Source organism: Engraulis encrasicolus, chromosome 10 (genome assembly GCF_034702125.1).
Source record: "Engraulis encrasicolus isolate BLACKSEA-1 chromosome 10, IST_EnEncr_1.0, whole genome shotgun sequence".
NCBI lineage: Eukaryota > Metazoa > Chordata > Actinopteri > Clupeiformes > Engraulidae > Engraulis > Engraulis encrasicolus.
Genome location: NC_085866.1, coordinates 37,809,230 through 37,826,812, shown reverse-complemented (window position 1 = coordinate 37,826,812; position 17,583 = coordinate 37,809,230). Strand labels below are relative to the sequence as shown.

General features: G+C 44.3%; 1 protein-coding gene across 3 annotated transcripts in view; it reads right to left on the bottom strand.

Annotated features, from left to right (window-relative positions):
• Positions 1-7,945, bottom strand: part of LOC134457052 (receptor-type tyrosine-protein phosphatase V-like) — a 10,340-nt gene extending 2,395 nt beyond the window's left edge. Inside the window, exons 1-8 of one of the 3 annotated variants that reach the window (XM_063208813.1) lie at positions 7,403-7,945; positions 6,669-6,805; positions 6,308-6,460; positions 4,074-4,164; positions 2,554-2,630; positions 2,166-2,300; positions 1,087-1,209; positions 1-138 (exon numbers count right to left, since the gene is read on the bottom strand). The exon at positions 1-138 is cut by the window's left edge and continues 23 nt beyond it. In XM_063208813.1, the coding sequence (XP_063064883.1) occupies positions 1-138; positions 1,087-1,209; positions 2,166-2,300; positions 2,554-2,630; positions 4,074-4,164; positions 6,308-6,460; positions 6,669-6,734 (783 nt within the window). In that variant the 5' untranslated portion in view covers positions 6,735-6,805; positions 7,403-7,945. Of the gene's footprint in view, positions 139-1,086; positions 1,210-2,165; positions 2,301-2,553; positions 2,631-4,073; positions 4,165-6,307; positions 6,461-6,668; positions 6,806-7,402 lie in introns of those variants that run through there. The other 2 variants (XM_063208812.1, XM_063208814.1) reach the window with 2 other exon arrangements.
• Positions 7,946-17,583: the final 9,638 nt, after the last annotated feature.

Genomic DNA, 17,583 nt, shown 5'->3' with positions numbered 1-17,583 from the left:
TGTGTGAGGCATGTTGTCCAGGTGTAGCCTCACTGTCTCAGTGAAGGCGCACAGGGAGGCGAGGTCACGTGGCACAGAGTTGTCTGGCCAACTAGAGTACAGGTAGTGAGTGATCCTGCGCTCCATTGGGTGACCATTCTGGAAAACACACACATAGGCATGCATGCACACACATACACAGGAAAAAAACGTTTGGTATTTCAGCTGATGAGTATAGTATTCTGCCCATTCATATATGTACTTGATCTATCAAGTGGCCACTTCAATCTCTCTCTCTCTCTCTCTCTCTCTCTCTCTCTCTCTCTCTCTCTCTCTCTCTCACACACACACACACACACACACATTGATTTTATCTCAGTGTAACAGTCGGTACAGGAAAACATTTTGTATTTTAGCTGATAAATATTATGTATTTCATCTATCAAATGCCCCCGTAAATCTGTCTCTCTGTCTCTCTGTCTCTCTGTCTCTCTCTCACACACGCACACGCACACGCACACGCACACGCACACACACAAAGACACACACCATTGTTATCTCAGTGACACAGTCAAGTATATGAAAAACACTGTGTTTAGATATCTGACAGCCTATATTCCTCCCACTCATGTACTTGACCTAGTGTTCACTTTGCATGCAGAAATAAACACTCATGCACAGAAACACATACACAGACACACACATCGACACAGCAATCTCTCAAATCTCAAATCATCATCACACGCAGGGGAAGGGTGTCAGCCCAACACATTTGTGAGGAAATTGAAAAAAGAAAAGAGAAAAAAATGGTGTGTTTCTGTTGAGTGTTACTTAAGGCTCTCTGTAATTTCATAGCAATCGCTCCTGTTAAGAACTGAAGATGGGTGGGGTAAATGCAAAGTTAAACCACGCCTTGGTGGGATGAAGTTCCGTTCTAACCGGGCTAGTGGGTAAAGGGCTAAGTTTGTTATGGTGTAGTCAAGGTTTTTTGGCAAAGCGTGAACCGGCCCACCAACAGGCTCATCTGCACGAAGAGGCTACTGTATTTATAATTGTGATATACAAATACAGTTATGATTCTGTGATGACTTCCTCTTTCTGACTCACCTGCCGCAGGTGGATGGACGTGATGTAAGAGTCCAGCCCACGTTTCCGTGACACCGTTGTCACCTGGATGTCGCCGTAGCAACCTGTCCCTCTCTCGGGGGGCCAGTATTGGTCACACAGAACCTGCCGGAAGAGCAGTCAGAAGAGTTTAGTCTTCAGATACCTCTTTAGGCCTGTCCTGCAGATGTAAGTAAGTTTCCTATTACCATGTAAGTTTCTTATTACCAAAATGTAGCAGAAAAGGTAACTAAAAGTGCATTCCAATATGCAACCTTGCGTCCTCCACTTTTGTGCTTGTGGCCTCATGTTTTGCTGATGCCGTGGAGAAAACGCCGTCAGCCTAGCCCAGGCGTGTCAAACTCAGGCCCGGGGGCCAAATCTGGCCCGCGGAGCCATTTTGTTCGGCCCGCAAGATCATTTCAAATGTGTATTACACTTGGCCCTTATACCGTACATCAGTATAGCGTAACAAGACTTGAACATGACATTTGGTGTGTCACAGGATGTGCAGACACATCTGAACTATAATATACAGTATGATGTGAAAGAGTGTGTGAAACTATGAGTATGAAGTGCATGCACACACAATTTTCGTCTTAAAAAAATAAATAAAAAAATCCCGGCCTGCGACTTCATTATAGATTGTGATGTTTTGGCCCTCAGTCAATTTGAGTTTGACACCCCTGGCCTAGCCAAAACATTTTTTGGGGGACCATTCTTCATTCACCATCCAATTTGCAAATGAGATGCAAATGAAATGACTTTACAATTGAGCTTTTGCGAGATATTGAAATATAAGGCTGTTGTCAGTGATGTCATCATGACGTATTACTTTCTGGTACAATGCCACAAGCACAAGTGGACGCAAGGTCGCATATTGGAATGCACACTAAGCGTCTGTTCCTGTTCCTTAAGACTCTTGGCATCTTGACTCTTGCCATCAGTGAAGGACATCACCGAAGTGCGCGCACGCACACACGTGAGGACACACACACACACACACACACACACACACACACACAAACACACACACACACACACTCTGTGTGTTTGTTTATTGCACAGCAGAAAACAATGACCTTGCCATTCTCTTTGAGAGAAGTCAGCATGACGATGATGTGCACGTTCTGCTCCCAGACCATCCTCCAGAAGTCTGCTATGGTGCTCTGTAGAGGCCCCTGGGTGCAGATGAAGTCACGCTCCGAACTCCCACCCTAAACAATCACACACACACACACACACACACACACACACACACACACACACACACACACACACACACACACACACACACACACACACACACACACACACACAATTTTGAAGCTATTGTTATTTTGGTGAGTTTTCTGATTGGTGTGTGTGTGTGTGTGTGTGTGTGTGTGTGTGTGTGTGTGTGTGTGTGTGTGTGTGTGTGTGTGTGTGTGTGTGTGTGTGTGTGAGTGTGTGTGAGTGTGTCTGACTCACTGGTACGTAATTGGCATTGATGTAGTCCGAGTGCAACTGGGAGTGCAGCAGGGAGAGTTTCACTCTGCAGTGGTCATCTAGAATAATAAAGACACGCTCATCAGTATTCACAACACCCACTTCATGTTTTTATTACAAAGTCAGAGCACTGAAAATGAGATAAACACTGCTGGCATTCTGATTGTAAAAGTGACTGGCACATTTACTTTGTTTATTCCAGCATTAACAAGAGCTAAATTTTACCATGCAAACTTCTGTGATTTTACAGGAGTTGAACCTTTGGTCTGTGTCTTGACCAGAAACAATCCCTTATATTATGGAGCAGCGGCTAGGAAAATGTATTGGGTTGGCAAAAGTCATTGCCTCAAGGTTAGGTATACTATTCTGCATAGACCACGATACTTCTAACCAGTCCACACATGATGAAAATGGGAAGGCCGATGTTTAGTGAAAGGGAGACTATCGTTTTGTCCTTTCGTTTACAGTACATTACGATTTTAATTCGGAATTAACTAACTTTAATTCTGAATAAAACTTAATTCCACTTTAAAAACATCATGTAAACACTTACCGAATTGGATTTAAGTTTATTCAGAATTAAACTTAATTCCGAATAAAGTGGGTGGTTTATTCCTCTTTTAATTCCGAATCTTTTAAGAAACATGTTCCTCTGTCATGTAACCTTTTATTCTGTTTCAACAACAATTCCAGTTGTTCCACGTATGCTCGTTTTTTTGGGGTTTTTTTTGTCTTCTTCCACTTTATTTTTGATAGGACAGTGTGAGAGGTGGACAGAAAGCGAATTGGGAGAGAGACGGGGAGGGATCGGCAAATGACCCGGGCCGGGAATCGGACCTGTGTGAGGGTGTACTCACTTCTATGACACGCTGTACCTACTGGACAAAGTGAGAAGATTGCATTTTTTTCAAGTAATTCCCCTATTGACACTGAACATAATTTCACTGGCCTTTCTCTTTGATACATCACTTCTCGTGGGTAATATAATAGTGTATGTGCATACCAGGGCTTGACATTAACTTTTTCACCCACTGGCCACTGTAGTGGTTTTCCCGAGTCACTGACTAGCCATTCAGGTATTTCACTAGCCACAGATTTGATATTGTTTTTTTTCTTTATCATGATAGTGTACGTCTAACCTCAGAAGATGAGGTGCTAAAGCAAGATGAGTGCATAGCTTTCTACATGGAAGTATATCAAGCAAATAGAAGCGGAGTTACTGAGATTTTTCTTGAACTTAAATACAAACAATTGATACACAAGGGGCAACCAATAGAATATAGGTTATGATGTCATACCAAGAAATAAGCTGCCAGCCAAATTGGCTATGACACTGAAAGTACTCCTAGCCACAGCCAAGTTTTACCAGCATTTGGCCAGTTGGCTGTTGTCATTGTCAAGCCCTGGTGCATACACTTGGAAGAAATGAAAGAAACACACAATGGCTCAGACACAGGGTTTCTTTACAAAAGAGAGCTGATTGTGTGGACAGTTTCACTCACAGGGTAGAACATGTTGGTATCTGTTCTTGCACTGGTTGGCTTCCAGTTCTCCTACCCTGGTGGGAAACTCTGCTCCGACATCGTTCAGTGACTTTTACCGGAGTACATGTGCAAAAAGGAAGGGGGAGGAGAAAACAATATAAGAATGATCTTATAATTTGCTAAATTGGTATTTGTACTTGTGCAGCAGCAATGTCAAAAAAGTTAGATCTGATAGTTACTACACAGTAAAAAAAGAACTGTTGTTTTTACGGAAAATTGCTGGCAGCAGTGGTTGCCAAAGTCTACCTTTAAACAAATAACGGTATATTTCCTTTTTACATTTTACGGTAAGATTATGGCAGCAGTGGTTGCCAAAGCCTACTGTTAAATAAATAACGGTATTATTTTTTTTACATTTTACGGTAAAATTATGGCAGCAGTGGTTGCCAAAACAGATTGGACAGATTATATTCAGGTGAGTTCAATTATAGAGTTACAATCAGACAACTGATTGGACTGATTATACTCAGGTGAGTCCAATTATAGAGTTGCAATCACAGACAACTGATTAGACTGATTCTACTCATTGGAGTCCAATAAACATCAACTTAATTAGATACCTAAATAAATGTCCAATTGCCAGATTGTCTAGTGCAGGCAGGTGGACCAGTCTAGTATCATCAATGAAGGGTATGCAAATCCATTCTTATTTAAAAAAGGCCTGAAAATAACCTTAAGGAAAATAAAGGCCAAAGCTAGCGGGGCAAGCAAGCTAACAAACAAGCTAGTTAGCAAGCCACCATGCAGCCACCCTTACAACGTGACCTGCTAGCCGCGCCGGCCAGCCGGCCAGCCGGCCAGCCGGCCTTACGGCCAGCCGGCCAGCTAGCTAGCTAGCAACCAGTGAGCAGTACAATGCAACAGTCCCCTGTTTAAATACATGTTCAACTGAACCATGTGACCCGAGTGATGAAGCATTTGGCAGGTGCAGCAGTAAGTTAATCATTGCATGACAGCCCTTAGCACTCAGGTGAGGTCAAGAATTGATTGATAGAATGATTCGGATGGTAGGTAGAATGACAGTTTCAATAGACTGGGCTACTTCTAAGAGTTCAAGGGATTACTGTCCCCAGGTAGACTTTTTCAGATTATACTAGCCCAGTGATACTCACTATTTTTCCTCAAGAGCCACATTAGGGGAAAAAAGTCAGGAGGAAAGCCGCATGAAGCGCCAAACCCCCCCCTACTTTCAGGGCCTTTCTTTTTTTTTTGGGGGGGGGGGGGGGGGGGGGGGGGGGGGGGGGGGGGGGATTACATCAGATAGTGTTGGCCTCATTATACATGGTTGTAGTATTATTTATGCAAATTATCATTATTAGTAGTAGTATTAATTATTAAATTAATAGTAGGCTTATTATTAAATTATTTAATTATTAATTAATTACCCTATGTCAGCAAATTGCTGTTAGGCCTCCTAAGCTCACTTTTTAAACACTAAAAGACACCTCTGCTGAAGGGCACTTTTACATCAAAGAGCAATGGGAAGTTCAGTTTAACACCAGTCTAACTCTGATCAATCGAATTCTGGCAAATTTGCTGTGTACATATGTGTACACCAGTGAAAAATAAAGTCATGTACCGTTTCTTGACTACTTCATCTTCACTTAACGGTATTTTCCAATATTTTCTTTTCAGTGAACAGTTCAGTATTTTGTACATATTGACACCAGTGAAAAATAAAGTTATGTACCGTTTCTTGACTACTTCATCTCACTTAACGGTATTTTCCAATATCTTCGTTTACAGAGAACAGTCCAGTATTTTCTACATATGACACCTGTCAAAAATAAAGTTATGTAGCGCTTTTTGACTAAATAGTGGCTTGCCATATTTAGTACAGAGATAAACTGTTTTAGATTTTACGGTCCCTGACTGTTGCAATTTGACAGTTTTTTGCCGTAATTTCAACAGGCATTTTTTACAGTGTATAACTCCTTATGGAAAAGCACTGCTGATAGCAACTAAGGGTAGACTAGGGTATGTCCACTAGCACATGTAGTCCCTCTTCTGAATGGTCTGCAATGCAATGTAACGGTGAGAAAAAAGTGAGGACGACTGCAGACAACTCAAAAAAAGAGGCTAAATGTTCTAAATAGTGGACATATCCTTCACTCTTTTGACTAGAAATGACCCATGAAAGATGGTACAATCAATGTGTTTTAAGTTGTGTTAAGTTAAGTTAAGATTGGTACCTCGAATTCCTGCTTATAGCCCTCATTGTTGTTTTTTGCCAGGAGCTGACAATGCCTCTGGAAATCTTTTAGGATCTGGGCTTTGGGTAATGTCCTTATCCTGGAAATCCATGAGGGACAATAGTTAAGCACTGTGAAGAATTCTTCATATGTCTGGGAATTAAGCAGCAGTGTGATTACGCAAGTCAGGTATATACATTTAAAATACAAGAATGTTGGCTTGACATATAGGATCTTTTTTATTAAACTAATATTTTCCAGACCTTTCTAAACATTGTGTTGTCATAGCTATTTAGCCATAAAGCTTTTTTACTACTGTGATATATTATATAGGGAGAGCGCCGGAGTTGGCCTCACTTACATCATGTTTGCAGTGTGACTGTGGTGGCTGATGATTGGTGTGAGGTGAGAGTGGCACTGGACTCATTGGGATTCACTCCATTAGGGGGTCCCAGAGGAGACGCTGCTGTGCTAGTTCTCAGGGTCCCATGGAATGGCCTTTACAAACATGTAGAGACAAGCGTGAGGAGACACACACACACACACACACACACACAGACACAGACACACACAGACACACAGACACACACACACACACACACACACACACACACACACACACACACACACACACACACACACACACACACACACACACACACAAAACAATGCACATTCCCCAATGGGACATGAATACTTTGCATGTGTTGAGCAACATAATCCTTAAAGTTATCCCTGAGGCTCCTTTTCTTCAGTCTCCCTGTCACCACACCATTAGGCATGGTCCACATGTCGCTGCGTTGTAGGCCTATGTCTACCTTTTTACCGTAACAAGCAACAGAGAAAACTTTTTCAATCTTAGAAAATAACATTTCAATCATGAAAAAGTGAATTGAGCTAGGTATACGGGCACCATTCAGTGTGAATCAAATCATTTTAACCAATATATCCGAATGAACTAGCATCCCATGCCCTGACTTACAGTATTTCTTGTGAAACAATTATTGTTTTGTGTTAGACTATAGTATATCTTAGTTGACAGTTAACAGTATAACAGTTAACGACATTAAAATACCAATAAAGCCATATCAATACCTCATAAACCAGGAAGAGTTAACTGAGTTAATTGTAGAGATTTTCTCTCAGGATTTGCCTCATGATATCATCCATGCAACTACATAAAAATATTTCCAGAACTTTGCGCTCTACGGTTCTCAGACAACGCAGAAATGTTGTGTCCAGGAGACAGTCTCGTGTACACACAGTTCCCGGGCCACACGGTTAGGAACAGCCCCAATGAACCAAAACACAAAAGAGTGAAAAAACTGGCCCAACTAGTTCAGCAGAAAATCAGGTCTGTCTCACACAAGGTTCTCTGAGACGAATGTTTGCTTACCTTCTTTTAAAGTGCTTTATTCCGCTTGGTCATTTCATTTGTGTGAGCTGGACAACGGCAACAGTGAAGAGAGGATGAGGGTCCTGAGTATGACAAGAGAATGGACAGAGTGAGAGAAGGAGAGGGGTGTGCATGGGAAAGTCAGAGATGGAGAGTGAGCAAGCGAGCGAATGTGTGATATGAGGGCCTTTCCTGGTATGCTACCTGTCCAGCTGGTTCTAATGACGCGAGGCTACTGTGGACACACCTCCAACACACACACACACACACACACACACACACACACACACACACACACACACACACACACACACACACACACACACACACACACACACACACAGGGCCGCTGGCAGGTTTGGCTAGGCCCGGGACCCCACACCCAAAATACAATGTTATGCGGATCCAAATATGCCCAGCCCTTTGCCACTCCCCTGTCGGCTTCCCTTTGCTCGCGCGCACACACACAAACACACACACACACACCCCTCTGCAGCTCCTGTTCAATGAGGAGTGGGAGGAGCAGGTATAGCCTACAGGGCGTGTGTGTGTGTGTGTGTGTGTGTGTGTGTGTGTGTGTGTGTGTGTGTGTGTGTGTGTGTGTGTGTGTGTGTGTGTGTGTGTGTGTGCGCGCTGAGCATGCATGGAAGGCAAGACATGCATGAAGGGCAGTGTATGCATGAGGGGCAACGAATGCATAGAGGCAAGCATACTCCAGCATTTTCTGTGAGGAAATGCAATCTAGTTTTTACTGTTGTGACTTTTTAAGCCGCCTTCTTGGCCGGGACTCCATGGCAGAAGTTATTTTAACTTAATTGGAACACTTCCTGGTTAAATAAAAAAAAATGCTGAACTTAATTCATGACACGAAATTGAACGTCAAATGTGTGAAGGAATAAATCATTAATTAATTAATTAATTAATTCATTCATTCATTCATTCATGCCACTGTGCTTCTATAGACCCCTTCACTGTTTGTATATGTGAGGTAATCCAGATGCGTGCGCATTGTTGGAGCAGAATCGACCATTTACCGCACAGTTGTAAAGAAACTAGCCAGGTGTTTTTTCCGAGATAAGAAAATGGATGTTCATGATAACTTCAGATATGAAGTGGGCGCCACAAACATTCTTGATGATGTCCTCAGTCCTGTGGTAGGCCTATGTTTAACTAGAAATGCACCCAGTGTGTGCAGACCTCCGCCAATGAAGTTCAGTCTGTTTTTAGACACATAGGATATGTGTCATGATGTGGTGCCATTTATGCATGATTAGGCTTTTAACAGCATAGTCCCATATAGGCTATCTATGTGCGTAACAGGTAGGCCCTAAACATCAACCCGGTTTGAGAAAGCTTTGTGATCACGCTGGAAGAACTGTAGCCTAATTAGAACTGTAGCCTAATTAGTGAACAGATTCGGAATGTAGCCTAGCCTAATGATTTTGACCATAACTTAAACAACAACAGAACTGTTATGCCAATTTTTTTTGTCTGCGAGGATATAGGCCTAGGCATCCTCCATGGGCCACTGCGGTCTTGGCGCTGTCGGCTGAAGCAGCATTTCCTTCCCCGCATTCCTCATTGAAAATGATTCACCGTTGTGAATCTGTCCACGGGCATCATGCTGTCGGGCTGTCTGGTCTCAGTCCATCTCGTGAACAACTTGGGGTTAACTTTAAATGTAGCAAAGGGGGTGTCATGAATTTACCCAGCATTGTGAACTAACACAGTCACAAACTCCATATTTGGGCAACTGTCCAGCTAAACCCACAGCACTATCTAAGGCAAACGAGAGAGTCCCTCCCTGTTCCTTAATTTACTGAGAACAGGCAAACCCGTGTGGAATATTCGCTGGTGCTCAGTGCTCACCGGGGCACCAGGGTACCTTGTGGCAGGCTGTGAAATAGCAGCGAACATACAAGGTGCAGATAGCACACCCACATGTCATGGAATGAATTAGGTCGTATTCTACCAACTCTTTAATGTAAGAATATACTCTTTATGAGTTTTTTACTGAAATCTATATTTTTTCACTATTTTATTGCATTAGTGACAAAAAACATCATATGGTGTGACATGAACATTATTGTGTATTCAATTAAAAAGGGGCATCATGTGATAATGTAAGTTTATTTATCCTGATTCTTTATTATTACTTTATATACTGTATATATAGCATTGTAAGGTGGAAATATGTTACATTTTATATTATTTTGCTTTGTCAACACTCGCTGTCACACATTTTCTCAATATCTTTCAATATAGGGGCCTACTTCAATTTAAACTGAAAGTACTTTGTTGCAATATACCAAAATACCTGCAATATTAGATGGCACTTGTATCCACCCATCACACCTATTTTTTTACGATTCATAACCAAAATATCCTATTTATTTTCTTAATTATGAGTGTCACACCGAATGACATGGCGTCACGCCATATGATGAATTACTCCAAAGTCCAAAAATATGCTTAAACTGCATTTATTAAATAACCAAACAGGTTGATTCGTGATTAAGCCATTGTTTGCACTGCTCGGATTGTTTGAAACTGCAGACAATTTAATCCCGGCTGTAACATACGCAGTCTCGTCTTTGTGGCCACTCAAAAACATTCTTGTGCTAATTATAAATGTACATTATACAAATATTAAGGCATGTATTACTATAAATAATTTAAATATTTGCATCTACTTCTCTCTTATTTTCCTCAAGACCTCCTCTCTCTTTACAGGATCAATTTCTCCCTGTATTTCTCCCTGTTCTTTCTTTACTTGCCACCTCTATCCACCTGCTACAATCTTAATAAAGTTGAAAAGTAAATAAATAAACACATAAAAGAAAGGTGAAGCATTTAAATTATGAAAAGAAGCATGTTATCATGAATTCATATTCATGTATGGATATTGTGGATATATTGGTGTCTGAATAATACACATACACCACTAACATGTTTTAAAGTACCAATATATCAAACAAATCTGAATATTAGCCATGAAAAATGAAATATATGTGGTATTTATGTATTAAAATGAAGCTCATCTCATATGGTGTGACAAAATTGTAATATGGTGTGACAAGAAAACCATCACACCTTATGATATTTTGTCACACCATATCCAGTCCTTTGTACCCAGGGCCATTCAGCTTTTCAACATTGCTCAGAAGGACACACAAAGAGAGATCATCATAGGGGACTGGACTGCATAAACAGATCCCACTCCTGCATACTCTTTTTACCTGGACTCTCTACCCTTCGACTCCTTTTCAGCGGAATGCACAGCTGAGTGTGTGTGTGTGTGTGTGTGTGTGTGTGTGTGTGTGTGTGTGTGTGTGTGTGTGTGTGTGTGTGTGTGTGTGTGTGTGTGTGTGTGTGTGTGTGTGTGTGTGTGTGGGTAGATACTCAGTTTGCGATGTGTGTAACCCCCCTGACTACTGATACTCCTGGACTATGTAAACTTTATTTTTGGTGTGTGTGTGGGCTATGTGTATGTGTGTGTGTGTGTGTGTGTGTGTGGGTGTGGGTGTGGGTGTGGGTGTGTGTGTGTGGAGTTGTAACAACCAGACCTATAAAGTATTAAATTAAGTGTCTGCGTTACCACAAAATATAAATTATACCAAGGGATTCTTCTAAGATGAAAGTTATTGCCGCAAATTACATCCAGTCACGAGTAGGTTAATGTTTAAAAGAGGAGACCACACACCATATCTCACCTTAGATGCGCTGCGCGCTGTATTATTTACAATTCCCACCTCGCAATTTCCCCCCCCCCGTTCCCAACAGTCCACCCAACTAAACAAGTGTCCAGGAAAAGTCCAACACAAAGTTCCAATCGGACGGCGCCGATTACTCTCTCTACGAGCTCCACGTCAAGTCATGTTCCATGGCACTCCACTAATCATTTTCCAAGCGGGCAGCACGAAGTATTCCACAGGTAGACGAAGCGCAAAAAAGGTAATCCACACCAAAAAGGAACAAAAACAAAGCGATCGCAAAAAAAGAAAAAAAAGATTTGAGCTCACCGGTGTCTGAAGTTCAGGGCCCTGAGACAATAGTCACTTCCTCCTCATACATCGCGTTTGCGATGCAGGTAAGGAATTCCGAGGCAGTGCGATGGTAGGCGATTTCTCTGGCGCTTAACTTCCCCCATCGAAACCGGCATTTAGAACATTACACTTTCCTCCACGATTATTCCATGAAGGAGGCTGCAGAGATTCAAACCGCTGGCGCGCCTCGCCCAGCCATCACACTCGCTCGACTAGCTCTCAGGTGATCCCCCCGAGCCAACCCGCTTGCGCAGCTAAATAGACTTGCAACGCTCGGCAGCTTGGGAGATTGAGTCCTTTTCAGACATAGCCATATCCTACCCCCAAAACGTACAGAGCATAATATTACATAAACAAATTACAAAAGGAATGAACATTACACCCTATACCTCATGAACTTTACAAGGGCTTGCAATAGTTTAGTAATAATAAAGACAATTTTAATCAACACATGCAATTAATGTGACGGTGTCACAGATCCCCCCCCCCCCCCCCCCCCCGCCCGGAGGTATGGGAGGCTGAACCCCAAAGTAGGGCTTCAGATTACCCACATTTACTGTGTCTACTTTTTTTGTCATGGCCATTCCACTGTACAAGGTAGTTGATAGGGCCTAGTTTTCTCATCACAGTTGCTGGCCCCGACCACTTAGGCGCGAGCTTAGATGAGAAGTTCTCATATGCTTTTGGAAAGCGGATGTGTGCGTACCCAGACCAGATCTCCACCCGGAGTTTGTGCACTTCTCCTATGGGTATTGTAGTATCTGGCTTGTCTGGATTGGCATGCCTCTACTCTCCTCTTGACTTGTTTGACCATGTCCTTTTGTCGTTCCAGGAGTGAGTATGGGGTTGATGAGGAGCGGGACTAGTCACGATAAGCCTCTCCAAAGGCCCTTTCAAGGATCTTCCGAGCGCCAACTCTGCCGGGGAATGGCCCGTGGTTCTTGATAGGCGCGTTGATGGCGAATCGGAATTCCCTGATCCACTGGTCCCCAAGTCTTGTGTTGCTTGCCCACGTATGACGCGATCATGGTTTTGATGGTGCGACTTAAACCGTTCCGTGAGATTTGCTTGTGGGTGATAGCTGGTGGTGAACTTCTGGGTTACTCCCCAGATCTTGCAGAGGTTAGCCACTTCGCGACCCTGTGAACTGTGGGCCCGGTCGGACACCAACTCCCGGGGGACCCCAAAGCGAGTGAATATCTCGTCCTTCAAGACAGCCACGACGCGGTGAGCCTTGGCATCTTTCAAGGGGAACATCTCCACCCACTTTGAGAAATAGTCCACCACGACCAGGAGAAAGGTGTTCCCCTTCTTACTGCGGGGAAATGGCCCCATGAAGTCCATCCCCAGCTTCTCCCAAGGACCCTCGGGTGGTGGTAGACTGCATGAAGCCAGCTGGTTTCTGGTTCTCCGCCTTGTAGACCTGGCAGGTGGTACACACCTTGACATGGTGCCATACATCCTTGCGGACAGACGGCCACCAGGCTACGTCGAGGATGCGGAGGAGGGTCTTCAGTCTGCCCAGATGCCCACTCGTCGGACGGTCGTGAAAGTACGTGAGGAAGACTGGCACAAGTGACTTTGGAACGACCAACTGGTGTTTGACTCCTTGTTCCTTTGTAGGGGACCGGCGATAGACGACACCCTGCAGCGTGACATATCCAATCCGGCCTGGCCTGCCATCTGCATTAGCCCCTTTTCTCAGATCCATGACCTCCGCATCTTCTTCCTGGGCCTTCCTGATCTCCATCAGGGAAGATGGCAGATCCGAGACGACACCGGCGGTTACAGCAACATAGGCCGCAGCTGAAGCGGTGGGTGCCACAGCTCTGGACAGGGCATCAGGGACAATGTTTTGAAGGCCTTTCCGGTATTGGACCTTGAACTGGAACTGTTGGAGACGCAGGGTCCAGCGGGTCAATCGTGAGGTGGTCTTGGGACAGTTGAAAGCCCAGGTCAAGGCAGCGTGATCTGTGTAGACGGTGAACTCCACCCCCTCCAGGTAGTGCCGCCACCTTCTCCACCGCCACACAACAACAGCCAGGCATTCCTTTTCAGATGTGGAGTAGTTGCACTCAGCACACGTATTCCCCTGGAGGCGTAAGCGATTCACCTTCTCTCCCTCTCACCATCCCTCTGCACCAGCACGGCCCCCAACCCCACGTCACTGGCATCTGTGTGTACCTCGAAAGGTAGGGTCAAGTCTGGCTGCACGAGAATGGGAGCATCCACCAGTGCCTTCTTCAGCCGTTCGAAACCTTTCTGACAGGCCTGCGTCCAATACCCATTGCACGTCCTTCCTCTTCAGGGCGTTCAGTGGGGCGGCCATGTCAGCAAAGTGGTCTATGAACTTGTGGTACCATCCCACAAGCCCAAGGAAACGCTGAAGCGATTTAACATTGGTGGGTGTTGGGTAGGAGACCACTGCTTGTGTCTTTTCAGGGTCCACCTGTACTCCCTGGCCTGACACGATGTGCCCTAAGAACTTCAGGTCTTGCCGGAAGAAGGCACATTTCTTCAGATTGAGTGTCAGTCCAGCCTGCTGAAGCTTCCCCAATGACGACTTGTGAAGATCCCGTAGATGTTGTTCGGGTGAGGGAGAGAACACGATGACATCATCGATGTAAACACAGCAGATCTTTCCCCTGAGCTCTCCCAGCACCTTCTCCATTAAACGCTGAAAGGTAGCCCCAGCGTTCTTCAACCCAAAGGGCATGCACCTGAACTGATACAGGCCCATGTGGGTTATCACTGCTGTCTTGGCCTTGCTATCTTCCGACATGGCAACCTGCCAATATCCCGACTTCAGGTCAAGGGTGCTGAAAACAGAGGCACCATGCATGGATTCCAGCAGTTCGTGAATAATAGGCATGGGGTAAGCATCTGCATGTGTCTTAGCATTGAGACATCGATAATCGACACAAAAGCGGAGGGAGTCATCCGGCTTCTTAACCAAGACCACTGGTGCGCCCCAGGCTGACTGTGAGGGTTCGAGGATGCCATCCTTGAGCATCTGATTCACGTGATCAGTGATTATCTGCCGCCTGTGTGGTGACACCGGTAGGCCTTGCAGCGGACCGGCACCTCGTCGGTAGTGAATATTTTGTGCTCCTCCACTGTTGTCTTCCCAAGCTTCTCCTGAACACACCTGTGGCCAGGTCTGGAATAACTCCTGGATCTCCGGAGTCATCGTCCCCGAGCTTAGTGTGTGGAGCAGGTTGATGGGGTAGACACATACAGGCAGGTGTTGGGATGAACCGCTGACGATCTGATTGTAGTCCTCACCGTCAGTAGTGGGAAAGGCTAGTGCTTAGTCCCAATGAGTGTGTGCACGGCTGAGGGAGTGCTCTACTGAACGGCGAATGGCTCTGGTTAGCCACCTCAGGTGGATGAGAATAGACTGATGGAAGGTGAAGCGTAGGTTGAGCTAGAGTGAAGTCACTCTGAGGTTGATGTAACTTATCTCCTGAGTGTTTACAAGAACTAGCAAGAGCCACACAACTGGTGCACCGTAGCTGTCTCTGCTCTGCTTTAGCCCTAGTATCCTGTTCCGGTAAGTATTCCAAGATTCTTTCTTGTAAGGTTTTCAGGATGGGGAGTATGTTCTGCTCAAGAGCCTCAATGCTTCGATTCACATACGTCCTAATGCCTGCCTCTCTATTTAGGGTGCTATTCACAGAGTCTCTGAAGTCAGACTCCAGTGAATCCAGTCTGGCCATGACTGCCCCTAAGTCGGTGATGAAGAGTTCGAGTGCAGGCAATGTGAGGGACACATCCCGCCCGGCCGTTAGTGGTGGGGATACAGCAATGTGATGATCAACTATGCCCTGTTCAGCCATATCACGTTTTGAATTTTTTTTTTTTTAAGAATGTGATGAATGATATTAAATTAAACGGCAAATAAACAATAAAAGACTTAAATATGACACCCAAAAGTTCAGTGCATTTACATTTACAGTGTTTAGAGTATTCACAATAAACATCCAAGCTATAAGAACAATTTACAGAAGTATGATACAAATGTCACCCCATATAGTTATGGCACACATGGCCCCCCATATCGATAATGACACAAAACGCTACTGCGATACAATGCGATGCGAAATGCGCTTCCAAATCCCCGTGCGGGCCACCATCTGTAACAACCAGACCTATAAAGTATTAAATTAAGTGTCTGCGTTACCACAAAATATAAATTATACCAAGGGATTCTTCTAAGATGAAAGTTATTGCCGCAAATTACATCCAGTCACGAGTAGGTTAATGTTTAAAAGAGGAGACCACACACCATATCTCACCTTAGATGCGCTGAGCGCTGTATTATTTACAATTCCCACCTCGCAATTTCCCCCCCCCCGTTCCCAACAGTCCACCCAACTAAAACAAGTGTCAGGAAAAGTCCAACACAAAGTTCCAATCGGACGGCGCCGATTACTCTCTCTACGAGCTCCACGTCAAGTCATGTTCCATGGCACTCCACTAATCATTTTCCAAGCGGGCAGCACGAAGTATTCCACAGGTAGACGAAGCGCAAAAAAGGTAATCCACACCAAAAAGGAACAAAAACAAAGCGATCGCAAAAAAAGAAAAAAAAAGATTTGAGCTCACCGGTGTCTGAAGTTCAGGGCCCTGAGACAATAGTCACTTCCTCCTCCTGCATCGCGTTTGCGATGCAGGTAAGGAATTCCGAGGCAGTGCGATGGTAGGCGATTTCTCTGGCGCTTAACTTCCCCCATCGAAACCGGCATTTAGAACATTACACTTTCCTCCACGATTATTCCATGAAGGAGGCTGCAGATTCAAACGCTGGCGCGCCTCGCCCAGCCATCACACTCGCTCAGACTAGCTCTCAGGTGATCCCCCCGAGCCAACCCAGCTTGCGCAGCTAAATAGACTTGCAACGCTCGGCAGCTTGGGAGATTGAGTCCTTTTCAGACATACCCATATCCTACCCCCAAAACGTACAGAGCATAATATTACATAAACAAATTACAAAGGAATGAACATTACACCCTATACCACATGAACCTTACATGGGCTTGCAATAGTTTAGTAATAATAAAGACAATTTTAATCAACACATGCAATTAATGTGACGGTGTCACAGATCGACACAGGGGGTGACTTGTGTTTAACCCCCCATCTCTTTTTCTAAGGAATACAATGGACATTGTTCTAGGAAAGAGACTATGGACACTCCTGGACACTTTATGGCCACCTTGTCTTGGCTACTATGTGCCACTTAGCTAAGGCACATGTGAACACTGTGGACACTTTACACTTTATATTTTTGGTGTGTGTGTGTGTGTGTGTATGTGTGTGTGTGTGTGTGTGTGTGTGTGTGTGTGTGTGTGTGTGTGTGTGTGTGTGAGAGAGAGAGAGATGCCTTGGCAATAAGTATGCAACAGCGAGCTATATATGATTATTTTATTTTATGTGTAAATATGTGTGTTATGTCTTGTGGACAATGTCTTTATGTCTTTATTTATGTGTGTATGCTACTTGACACCTTAATTTCCCCCTGGGATCAATAAACGATACTCTACTCTACTCTACTCTACATATGAGGTTTCATTGCCTTATTTCACGAGATTAAGCAATGTGTATTCAGGTTAGCCATGTTAAAACATGGTAAATGCAATATGCGGCTTTTATGCCTTTATTTGATAGGACAGTCTGAGATGGTGACGGGAAGCGAGTGGGACAGAGAGACGGGTTGGGATTGGGAAATGACCCCGGCTGGACTCGAACCGGGGTCCCCGTGGGCATGCAAGCCCTAATGTGGGGGGCAAGGTTATATTGACTAAAAAATAATCTATTGTCTTATTTTTTGT